Source organism: Microcebus murinus, chromosome 27 (genome assembly GCF_040939455.1).
Source record: "Microcebus murinus isolate Inina chromosome 27, M.murinus_Inina_mat1.0, whole genome shotgun sequence".
NCBI lineage: Eukaryota > Metazoa > Chordata > Mammalia > Primates > Cheirogaleidae > Microcebus > Microcebus murinus.
Genome location: NC_134130.1, coordinates 3,880,503 through 3,893,004, shown reverse-complemented (window position 1 = coordinate 3,893,004; position 12,502 = coordinate 3,880,503). Strand labels below are relative to the sequence as shown.

The window sequence follows — 12,502 nt, the reverse complement described above, 5'->3', positions numbered from 1 at the left end:
AGAAAGTGGAGCGGAGGGGACAGGGGCGGGGCGCGCGTCGCCGGGATCCCCGCGGGCCGCCCCGGAAAGCCGCCGGGCTTCCCGTATAAAGCGCGGCGCGCGGCCCGGGGCAGCAGTCCTCTGCCGGCTGCCATGCACTCCAGCCCCGACGCCGCGCGGGACCCCGAGGCCCCCTGGCAGCCCGCGCCCTGCGCCCGCAGCGCCCTGCGCTGGGTCCTGGGCGTCGTGGCGCTGCTCTTGGTCACTGGCGCGGCCGCCGTCGGGGTCCGTTACTGGGAGTTGTGGCGGGCCCCCGCCTTGGCCAGTCCGGCGCCCACCCCGATACAACGCGGGGGCCCCGAGCTGTCGCCCGACGACCCGCAGCAGGTGAGACGCGCCCTGCTCCAGCCCCAGGGAGACCCCTGCCGCCCCTCTGGGACCCTCTTCTATCCCGCACCACGGGGACACCTCTCCTGCAGCTGTCTCTATCGCACCCCGAGGGCTCCCTTTCCCCATCTGGCACTGGGGGCACCCCTTTTCTTCTCGCACCCCCTCTTTCTTTCTTTCTTTCTTTCTTTCTTTCTTTCTTTCTTTCTTTCTTTCTTTCTTTCTTTCTTTCTTTCTTTCTTTCTTTCTTTCTTTCTTTCTTTCTTTCTTTCTTTCTTTCTTTCTTCTTTTCTTTCTTTTCTTTCTTTTTTTTTTTTGAGACAGAGTCTCACTTTGTTGCCCAGGCTAGAGTGAGTGCCATGGCGTCAGCCTAGCTCACAGCAACCTCAAACTCCTGCGCTCAAGCGATCCTCCTGCCTCAGCCTCCCAAGTGGCTGGGACTACAGGCATGCGCCACCATGCCCGGTTAATTTTTTATATGTTTAGTTATCTGGCTAATTTCTTTCTGTTTGCCGGGTTTCGCTCTTGCTGAGGCTTGTCTCAAACTCCCGACCTCAAGTGATCCTCCTGCATCGGACTCCCAGAGTGCTGGGATTACAGGCGTCAGCCACCGCGCCGGGCACACGCCCACTTTTGAGTCCCTATCTACACCCCGAGGCCCAGAGGAGACTCCACAGTTCTTCTCTGACCCCTCAAGGCTCCCTTTCTCCATCTTGCGCTGGGGAGGCCACCCCTTCTCATCCCGCACCCCCGCGAGCCCCATCTGCACCCCGGGGCCCCAGAGGGGAGGGAGCCCTTTCTCGGTGCCAGACCCCAGGAGCAACTCTTCCTTATCTGGGACCATGAGGTGACACCCCCACTTCCTTTACTACCTCCCAGAGAGCCTCGTTTTTTCTTGGACTCTTGGAGTCTCCCCCTTTCCGCTCACGAGACCTCCGGGGGATTGCCCACCGCCCGCCCCGCTGTGAGAGGGGCAGGAAGAGGAGGCTTCGCTCTTCTTTTCCCTCCTGCGTTCTCGGGGGCTCTGTCCTTGGAGCCGGCCGAGCCACCCACGTCGCGCGCCCGCGCCCTTGTTCTTTTGGAGGGGGGAGGAGGAGCGCAGGCTCCAGGTCTGCGCACCCTCGGGGACCCCGGCGGCCAGTGTAGGTGCGGGCAGGAGTCCCACTTTCGAGGGGAGCCTCCATTCACCTTTCCGTTTTCCTCTTTCAGCAGGGCTTTCCTGTTTTCGGGCAGCTGGTGGCCGAAGACGGTGAGTGTCCTGCGCGCTTTCCCTGCCCCCTCCTCGGGGTGGTGGTGGCTGGGTGGGGGACACCAAGAAACACGAGTCCCCGCGAGAGTGAGGCTCTGGGCTGGGACCCCTGCCGCCCTCCAATCCTCCCCCTCGGAAAGCTGCCACCTCTCTTCTTTGAACCTCGTGGACCCCTCCTCCTGACTTTCCTCCGAGTCTGTGGTCGCCGTCGCCTCCCCAACTGTGCGCTCTCAGCGCCGGGACTGGCAGGCGCAGCGCCGGGTCTGGTGGCGTCTCTCCGGCTGGCCGGGCTCAGCGCGAGCCACACCCGCCTCCCTCCTCCTCCCGCTCCTAGAAGTCGCTCACCTCGCCCCCGCCCACCCCTCCTCTTCCCCGGCCTCCCTCTGGGAGCCCTTTCCCCTTCCCGACTGACGGCCAGGTCTCCTCCTCGGTTCGATCCCTTCCTCCGCCTCCCCCAGTCCCACCTCAGTCCCCACTTTCGTCCCCTCCGGCCCAGCGCCCCGCCGCCCCCTCCCCGGGGCCGGGCGGCCGTGCTCAGCTTGGACCTCTCCCCTCCCGCAGTTCTGCTGACCGACGGGCCCCTGGGCTGGTACAGCGACGCGGGCCTGGACGGCGTGCTCCTGTCGCCCGGCGTGAGCTACGATAAGGACACGCGGCAGCTGCAGGTGACGGAGGCCGGCGTCTACTATGTCTTCTTGCAAGCCGAGCTGCGACACGTGGCCGTCCTCCCAAGCGCCGGCGGGGGCTCGGTGTCCTTCGCGTTGCGCACGGCCGCCCCCGCCGCCGCCGCCGCCCCCGCGGGGCCCGCCGCTCTGACTTTGACCGTGCACCTGCCGCCCGGGTCCTCCGAGGCCCCGCACTCGGTTTCCGGCTTCCGAAGCCGCCTGCTGCACCTGGGCGCCGGCCAGCGCCTGGGCGTCCACCTGAGCGCCGGGCCCGAGGCGCCCCAGCACTGGCAGCTGGACCAGCGCGCCACCGTCGTGGGCCTCTTCCGGGTGGCCAGCGACGTCCCCGCCGGCCTCCGCTCGCCGAGGCCCACGTGACGCCCAGCCCGGGTGCTGCCCCCCTGGACAGAATCCCCTTCCGTTAATGGTGCTGGGCAGGGCCGCTCTACCTCAAGGGGCCGGGCGGGGGTCCCCGCTGCTAACACCTCCTCCAGGGCCCCCCACCCACCCCTGCCCCAGGTTGAACTCCTCCTATTTATTCTGAGCCTCAGCTCAGACCACGTATTTTGTCTATGTGTATACATATATATTTTAAGAAAGTCCTCTGAGTTTGAAGAAAGGGCTTTCCCCCCCCCTCTTTCTTTTTATTTTTAGAGACAGGGGTCTCACGGTGTCTCCGAGGCTGGCCCAGGTGATCCTCCAGCCTCAGCCTCCTGAGTAGCCATATTTATACTTTATATTAATTCATAACGTTGCGTGTGTATTTATGGATCACCTGCTACGAGCCAGCATTTGTGTAGGTGCTAGGGAGAAATCTGAAGGCAACGTAGACGCCCCCCAGATTGTATTTATGTTACTATAAGGGAAACGTGTACGTCTGTACGGAGGGGGCTCTGTTCATTCCTCCAACTGGTATTTATTGAGTATCTGCTGTCTATCACGCCTGTTGATTAAATTTAACAAGTGTATCTTGCCTGTAGCTGTTACTATAAATAGCACACACACACACACACACAAATTGAGGAAGCATTCCTCTAGTGTTTTAAAAACCGTTATCTGATTCAGCAAAGAAATCTTCCCCTTCATTGGCGAGCACCGGAGGTGGCAGCACACACCTCACTCTTTATTTGAAAGAAATACATCAACCCACGTTCACTTGTCAGTTGCAACCAGGGGTAGTAGGGGCTGGGCACAAGAATTTGGGAAAAATTAACTTGTGCGAGAATCAATGGACTACACAGAGCTTGCAAGGAAGAGTAGTTCAAATTTTGTCATTATTTGGAAATAGTGTGCCGCATCATTTCTGCCAGCAAAATTTATAATAAATAGGCACCTCTCCCCCACTCCTAGAGAGCCGCTTGTTCAATGTTTCCCAGCACAGCCCTGTCCCCCTCCTCTCTCCAGACCTGGCCAGTTTTTCTAATCCCATAATTTCCCCACCATGCGGATATTCTGTTACATTTCTCCCCTCGTCGCTAACCCAGGCCCTAACCCAAGCTCTGGTGGTCCCCAGAACTCTGGTCCAGGGGCCAGCTGCAAATCGTCGTCTGGCTACTGGGAGGTTGCCTGTTTTGAATAGCAGCCCTTGGCACCAGGTGATGTAATTCCTTAGCCCTGGATGATTGGGTCGAGGCGAACACGTGACTCCAGCTGGGCCAATCAGATCTCTTCCCCGGGAATGTGGGTGGACCTGGCCCCAGACTCTGTATTAGCCAGGAATTGGAAACTGTGCTTGTCGGAGAGAATCGTGGAAAGGCCGAATTGTGCAGAGAGGGAGGAGGGGAGGGAGAGTTGTGCAGGGATTCCCAGATGAGACCCCACAGTCCTAGACAGACGGAGGAGCTGCTCTGGTCTCCTATTTGCCCCTTCCTGGTGATGTGGAGTACCCTAGTGCATTTGTTTCCTACGACTGCTTGACAAAATAAAACTGCTCACTTTAAACGTCAGAAACTTGTTCTCTTACAGTCCTGGAGTCCAGAAGTCCCAAATCAAGGTGTCAACAGGGACATACTTTCTCTGCAGGCTCCAGGGAAGAATCCTTTGTGCAGATGCATCTGCAGCAATCTCTGCCTCTGTTGTCAGGTGGCTGCCTCCTTCCTTCTATATCTAGTCTCCTTTTCTTTTTCTTTTTTTTTTTTTTAAAGAGACATGATCTTGCTTTGTCACCCAGGCTGGAGTGCTCACTGCAGCCTCAAGCTCCTGGCCTCAAGCGATCCTCCCACCTCGGCCTCCCAATGTGCTGGGATTACAGGTGTGAGCCTTATAAAGACACCGGTAATAATGGGTTTATTCCAGTATGGCCTCATCTTAATTTAACTAAGTGCATCTGCAAAGACCCTGTTTGCAAATAAACTCACATTCTGCAATTTCAGGAAGGGCATGAATTTTTTTTTTTTTTTTGAGACAGAGTCTCACTCTGTAACCCAGGCTAGAATGCCGTGACATCAGCCTAGCTCACAGCAACCTCAAACTCCTGGGCTCAAGTGATCCTCCTGCCTCAGCCTCCGGAGTAGCTGGGACTACAGGCATGCGCCACCATGCCCGGCTAATTTTTTCTATATATTTTTAGTCGGCCAATTAATTTATCTCTATTTTTAGTAGAGACAGGGTCTCACTCTTGCTGAGTCTGGTCTCGAACTCCTGACCTTGAGTGATCCTCCCGCATGGGCCTCCCAGAGTGCTAGGATTACAGGCGTGAGCCACCTCGCCTGGCCTGGAAGGGCATGAATTTTACGGAGATGCTATTCAACTTGGGATACCTAGTATTTACCGGTGGGGATTATAAGACATCTGAATGTCATCCCATGAATTTTCTTCTGGAGTGGGTTTTGTTCCGTGCAGCTAATTTGACCTCTGCAACAGGGGCCCCTAAGCATGTAGAACCTCAAGTCCTTCAGTGTCTTTTCTGGTAGCTTTGGTGTGCCAGTGACTGCCCTGCTTTTTGGGTTATGTTGGGCATGGATGCGGTCCACAGCAAGGACGCCTGGGCCCCATAATGTTGTCGGATGTTACTGAGTCACAAGCGTTTGCAGATGGAATTCTACAATAGTAACAATAACCATAGATGCATTTTTTGTTTTTTTAAAAGAGAGAGATTTCTTTCCCATGTATGGTTAAAAAAGAAAAAAAAATAAAAGAGAGAGGGTCTTGCTTTGCTGCCTGAGTATAAGGGCAGTGACATCATCATAGCTCACTGCAACCTCAAATTCCTGGGCTCAAGCGATCCTCCCGCCTCAGCCTCCCGAGTAGCTGGGACTGCAGACATGCACCACCATGCCTGGCTAATTTTTGTATTATTTTTTTTTTTTTTTGTAGAGACGGGTTCTCACTATGTTGCCCAGGCTGGTCTCAAACTCCTGCCCTCAAGTGATCCTCCTGCCTCAGCCTCCCAAAGTGTTAGGATTCACAGATACATTTATTAATGTCTACTGGTCCCAGATACTAATTGCTTTTTGATGACCCTAATGAGAAGGTACTATTCGATTTTTGTTCCCATGTAATAGGCAAGGAAACTGAGGCCCAGGGAAGTTAGCTCAAGATCACACAATTGTTAACAGGCAGAGTGGTTGACAGTGTGAGTTCTAGAGCTGGACTTCCTGGAACCCTGGTCTGCTTCCTAGTAACCTCATGGACTACATAAGAGGAGAGTGTGGGGTGAATTGTGTTCCCCAGATTTCTATGTTGACGTCTACACCTCCAGGAACACAGAGTGTCATCTTATTTAGAGATAGGGTCTTTACACAGGTGATCAAGTTAAAATGAGGTCCTTAGGGCGGGCCCTAATCCAATATGGCCGGTGTCCTTATAAAAGCGGGGAATTTGGACCAAGAAGGAAACAGGGATAACACCGTGTGAAGATGAAGATGCCCATCTACAAACCCAGAAGAGACACCTGGGACAGTTCCTTGCCCACAGCCCTCAGAAGGATCCAAATCCTCCAATAGCTTCCAGCACTGTGAGACAATACATTTCTGTTGTTGAAGCCCACCAATTTGTGGCCCTAGCAAACTAAAAAGGATTACAGGAATTGATTAGTTAATACACACTCAATTTGCATGGTTAGCACTTGGGAAATGTTAGCAATGATCAGAATGCTGGAGCAGACAGAAATGATGTTACAAAAGCACAGTGATACAACAGAGGGAGAGATTGAGCAAGTATGACAGAGACAAAACAAGATGGATTTCTCAATTAGTGACATACATGTACAGATGGCCTCGCACAATACAAATAGCTGGGGTATTACAAAGAAACAACAGCTCACAGATGATGGGTTACCTCGACACAGTTTTTTTTTTTTTTTTTTTTTTTTTGAGACAGAGTCTCGCTTTGTTGCACAGGCTAGAGTGAGTGCCGTGGCGTCAGCCTAGCTCACAGCAACCTCAAACTCCTGGGCTCAAGCAATCCTTCTGCCTCAGCCTCCCGAGTAGCTGGGACTACAGGCATGCGCCACCACGCCCGGCTAATTATATATATATATATAGTTGGCCAATTAATTTCTTTCTATTTATAGTAGAGACGGGGTCTCGCTCTTGCTCAGGCTGGTTTCGAACTCCTGACCTCGAGCAATCCGCCCGCCTCGGCCTCCCAGAGTGCTAGGATTACAGGCTTGAGCCACCGCGCCCGGCCACCTCGACACAGTTTTGACGTTGTGAACACGTTCTTACTAAGACAGGATTTGCAAAATCATGCCAGTTATGCAGAGATGAAAAATGCAATCACACACACATACAAAAATTGGCCGGGCGTGGTGGCTCACGCCTGTAATCCTAGCACTCTGGGAGGCTGAGGCAGGAGGATCAGTCAAGGTCAGGAATTTGAGACCAGCCTGAGCAAGATCGAGACCCCGTCTCTACTAAAAATAGAAAGAAATTAATTGGTTAACTAAAAATATATAAAAAAATCAGCTGGGCATGGTGGCGCATGCCTGTAGTCCCAGCTACTTGGGAGGCTGAGGCAGGAGGATGACTTGAGCCCAGGAGTTTGAGGTTGCTGTGAGCGAGGCTGATGCCATGGCACTCTAGTACGGACAACAGAGTGAGACTCTGTCTCAAAAAAAAAAAAAAAAAAAAAAAAAAAAAGGAAAAAAAAAAAAGGAAAAAAAACCAATGCAACCACAACATCTGGGATCTGTGATTTTAAAAATTCCCAAACAGGCCGGGCGCGGTGGCTCACGCCTGTAATCCTAGCTCTCTGGGAGGCCGAGGCGGGCGGATTGCTCGAGGTCAGGAGTTCGAAACCAGCCTGAGCAAGAGCGAGACCCCGTCTCTACTATAAATAGAAAGAAACTAATTGGCCAACTGATATATATATAAAAAATTAGCCGGGCATGGTGGCACATGCCTGTAGTCCCAGCTACTCGGGAGGCTGAGACAGAAGGATCGCTCGAGCCCAGGAGTTTGAGGTTGCTGTGAGCTAGGCTGACGCCATGGCACTCACTCTAGCCTGGGCAACAAAGCGAGACTCTGTCTAAAAAAAAAAAACAAAAAAAAACAAACAAACAACAAAAATTCCCAAACAGAAAGACAAATACTACATGATTTCATTTATACGGGAACCTAACTAAACTTAATCTTAAACAGAGAAACAGAGGGCAGAATGGTTGTTGCCAGGGGATGCGGGGAGCGGGAAACAGGAAGGTGTTGGTCCCAGGGCACAAACTTTCTTCACTTATACAAGATAAATAAGTTCTGGGCCTGTAATGTGCAGCCAGCGAGGTGACTACAGTTAAGGATACTATCTGTACTGAATACTCGAAATTTGTTAGGAGAGTAGATTCTTCTTTAAATTAATAATTCTTTAATATCAGTAGATATCAGGTCAGTATTTGAATTCCAATTGTGTCAGTTTTTCAATAAGATCCCAGAGGGTACATCTTTTTTTTGTTAAACATTTTATTTAGTTTATTTATTTATTTTTGAGACAGAGTCTCAATCTGTTGCCCGGGCTAGAGTGCTGTGGCGTCAGCCTAGCTCACAGCAACCTCCAACTCCTGGGCTCAAGCGATCCTCCTGTCTCAGCCTCCCGGGTAGCTGGGACTACAGGCACATGCCACCATATGCCTGGCTAATTTCTTCTATTTTTAGTAGAGACGGGGTCTTGCTCTTGCTCAGGCTGGTCTTGAACTTCTGACCTCAAGTGATCCTCCTACCTTGGCCTCGCACAGTGCTGGGATTACAGGTGTGAGCCATTGTGCCTGACTGTAAGAAGAAACTTTTGTAAAATAATAGTAATAATAATAATAATACAGTGGCTCACCTTTTCATTAGTTGTTTTTATTCAGTCATTCCTCCCTCAGTTGTGAATTTAAAGTAAACCCAGCCCAGAATCCTGCCACACTCTGCTCTTTGGTTTTTGTTCTACCCTAAATTCTGTCTTATCTGGAATTAAACCAACTCATTAACAAAAAAATAAATAAAGAAAGAAAAGAAAAAGATGGGAACTGAAAATACTGACTGGATTTTGCACCGCAGGATCCACGAGGTGGTTTTACAAGGGCTATTCATATTTTGAGTTGCATGAATGGATCACGTTGCACCGGAGTGGCTTGAGAAAGTAGTGAAGAATTTGAGATAGCCTATAAAGGCAGCTCCTTTAAAAAAAAGTTATTTCTTCGGAAGTAACTTCAAATTGAAAGAAAATTTACATGAATAAGAGAAATACAAAGAATACTCATTTTATCTTTTACCCAGATTCACAAGTTGGTAACATTTTGTTTCATTTACATTATTTTTTCCACCCCCTGCAGCTACCTGTCTATATCTCTATCCCCATCTTTCTATCCATCGCTCTCTGTCACCCTCTCAGCCCCTCTCTTGCATATAATTTCAAAGTTTCATTTCACATCAGTCAGACAAGATCAGGGTTAGATCGGGAAGAAGCAAAACCAGAAGAGACCACAGCCTCAGAGGCCAGAAAGTTCCAGGAAATTCCAGGTGTCCTGCGAGTGGATTCAGTAGGAGGAAGTCTTAGGGCAATTGTCAAAGTGATGACTTAGAAAGAAACATGGGACCAGCCCCACTGACTTTCTTCTCTCCCCAGTGTGTGTGTTAACCAGATCCAACGATCAATATCATTAGGTCTTATGGGGTATGAAAGGTCAAGTGGGTTGGACACAGTGGCTCACACCTGCAATCCCAGCACTGTGGGGGAGCTGAGGCAGGAGGATCACTTGAAGCCAGGAGTTCAAGACCAGCCTGAGCAAGAGCGAGACTCTGTCTCTACTAAAAATAGAAAAATTAGCCGGGCATGGTGGTGCATGCCTATAGTCCCAGCTACTCAGGAGGCTGAGGCAGGAGGATCGCTTGAGCCCGGGAGTTGGAGGTTGCAGTGAGCTATGATGATGCCATGACACACACACACAAAAACAAAAAAACAAAAACAAAAACAAAAAACGCCAAATAATCAGCACTCTTCTTCTGATGTCAGGTTATAGAAAACAGAACAGGCAGGAGAACTTTTCAAACACAACCACGAGTGCACAGCTAAGGATAAAAGAGACGTCCCGCACTCCACAACAGCAAGAGAGAAGGAACACCCCAGGAAACATAGATAATAGAACAAACAAAAGACTTCAGCGTGAATGTAAAAGCCATTTCTCTAGGAAGATTTTATTTGATGTTAGATCGAATGATATTTAAATACGCCAGTAATAAAATCGACAAAGACACTCCCCTCAGCGTTGAGGAAAACCATTATTAAACTTTCAGAGACATATTCGAGTTTAAATGCCATTGCTCATTAAGGTGCAAAGACATTGAAGTGCAAAGGAATTGGCCCATCAGGGAGAGATTAGAAGAGTACTTTTTCATTCACTCATTCATTTACTCAACATATGTTTATTGAGGGTTTGTTAAAATAAAAAAAACACAATTTTTATTTCAGCATATTACAGGGGTACAAATGTTTAGGTTACACAGATCGCCTTTGCCCGGCCAGAGTCAGAGCTGCAGGCGTGCCCACCCCCCAGATGCGATCGCCGCACCCAAGGCGTGAATATACCCATCCCTTCCTCCCCCACTACCTGCCCGACACCTGATGAAGTTTGCTACCGTATGTGCACCTCAGTGTCGATCAGTTCATGCCAATTTCATGGGGAGTGCATGGGGTGCTTGTTTTTCCATGCTTGGGATACCTCACTTAGTAGAACGGGCTCGTTAATGTGCCAACATTTTTTTTCTAGGTGCTGAGGACACAGAGAAAGGTAGGGGGACTAGTTTCTGGCTTCAAGCAGTTTACAGTCTAGATCAGGAGTCGGATGATCCTCAGGCCACGTCTAGCCCATCGCCTGACTTTGTCAGCGAAGTTTGGCTGGAACACGAGCCACGACCATGTGTTTGTGTAATGTCTAGAGTGGATTGCATGCTACAACAGCAGGGCTGAGCAGCTGCAATAGAGCTGTATGGCCTGTGGTTGTACACGTGGGGAGGGGGAGAGAGATTATAAGGAGTTGGCTCCCATGAATAGGGGCTGGCCAGTCTAGAATCTGCAGGGCGGGATAGCAAGTGGGAGACCCAGGGAAACACGATGGTACAAGCTTGAGTCTAGAGGCAGAACTCCTTCTCCCTGCAGGGTATCTCTGTCTTTTTCTCTTAAGCAGGTCAGTGGATGGGATGGGTTCTGTCCACATGATGGAGGGGCTCCCAGGGAAATCAAAGTCAGATTTCCTCAAAGTCTACTGGTTTAAAAGTTAATCACAGCTCGGAGCAGTGGCTCACGCCTGTAATCCTAGCACTCTGGGAGGCCGAAGCGGGTGGATTGCTCAAGGTCAGGAGTTCGAAACCAACCTGAGCAAGAGCGAGACCCCATCTCTGTTGTAAATAGAAAGAAATTGATTGGCCAACTAATATATAGAAAAAATGACCCGGGCATGGTGGCGCATGCCTGTAGTCCCAGCTACTCGGGAGGCTGAGGCAACAGGATTGCTTGAGCCCAGGAGTTTGAGGTTGCTGTGAGCTAGGCTGACGCCACGGCACTCACTCTAGCCTGGACAACAAATCGAGACTCTGTCTCAAAAAAAAAAAAAAAAGAAAGTTAATCATAGCCGGGCGCAGTGGCTCACGCCTGTAATCCTAGCACTCTGGGAGGCTGAGGCGAGAGGATCGTTTGAGCTCAGGAGTTCGAGACCAGCCTGAGCAAGAATGAGACCCCATCTGTACTAAACAAATAGAAAGATATTAGCTGTACAACTAAAATATATATATATATATATATATATATATATAATAGCAGGGCATACCTGTAGTCCCAGCTACTTAGGAGGCTGAGGCAGGAGGATCGCTTGAGCACAGGAGTTTGAGGTTGCTGTGAGCGAGGCTGACGCCACTGCACTCTAGCCTGGGCAACAGAGTGAGACTCTGTCTCAAAAAAAAAAAAAAAAGCTTACTCACATCTACAAAATACCTTCACAGCATCATTTAGAAGGCTGTTTGGCTGAACATCTGGGCACCATAGCCCAGCCAAGTGGGTACATAACATTAACCATCATCACAAGTCTTATCCTTGGCAACTTGACACTTACCACACATTTTTAAAAATCATGCTTAATTTCCAAACAAAGACAATGATAAGGTCATACTTTTACTTAACATGGTCCAACTATGCTGTGTAAAACCAGAAATGCACTAACCTTTTCCCCGGAAAAGCATGCACAGTCCTTGGGCGATGTTCACACTTTTTTGTTGTTGGTTTGTTTTGAGACAGAGTCTTGCTCTGTCGCCCCAGGTAGAGTGCAGTGGCGTCATCATAGCTCACTGCAGCCTCCAACTCCTGGCCTCACGTGATCCCCCTGCCTCAGCCTCCTGAGTAGCTGGAACTACTGGTGCGTACCACCACACAGGCTAATTTTTCTATTTTTAGTAGAGACCGGGGTCTCACTCTTGCTCAGGCCGGTCTCCAACTCCTGACCTCAAGTGATCCTCCCGCCTCGGCCTCCCAGAGTGCTGGGATTACAGGCGTGAGCTACTGCGCCCCGCCGTCACTTCTTGATATCCTGTCACTTAAACACTACGACGGGAAGTTAACAATCCTTCAATACTATGACATAAAGTCAGTGCATCTGATGTCTAACAATGAGACAAGAAGAAGAGGGAAGGAAACAAAGGTCTTTGTGATCTCAAACACACACAAGCACATTCATAACAAAATAAGGAAGAAATGCACGTGAGGAATGCAGCTCTTATTTCTGTAACTGGTCACACGGCCATAGCTGGTATTTATAGCT

The 12,502-nt window shown here is 50.2% G+C and overlaps 1 protein-coding gene across 1 annotated transcript; it reads left to right on the top strand.

The window, feature by feature from the left end:
- On the top strand, window positions 1-3,248 carry TNFSF9 (TNF superfamily member 9). The gene is made up of 3 exons (XM_012761737.3): window positions 1-366; window positions 1,576-1,615; window positions 2,177-3,248. The coding sequence occupies exons 1-3, from the start codon at window positions 133-135 to the stop codon at window positions 2,656-2,658; spliced, it is 756 nt and encodes a 251-aa protein (XP_012617191.3). The 5' UTR covers window positions 1-132; the 3' UTR covers window positions 2,659-3,248.
- Window positions 3,249-12,502: the final 9,254 nt, after the last annotated feature.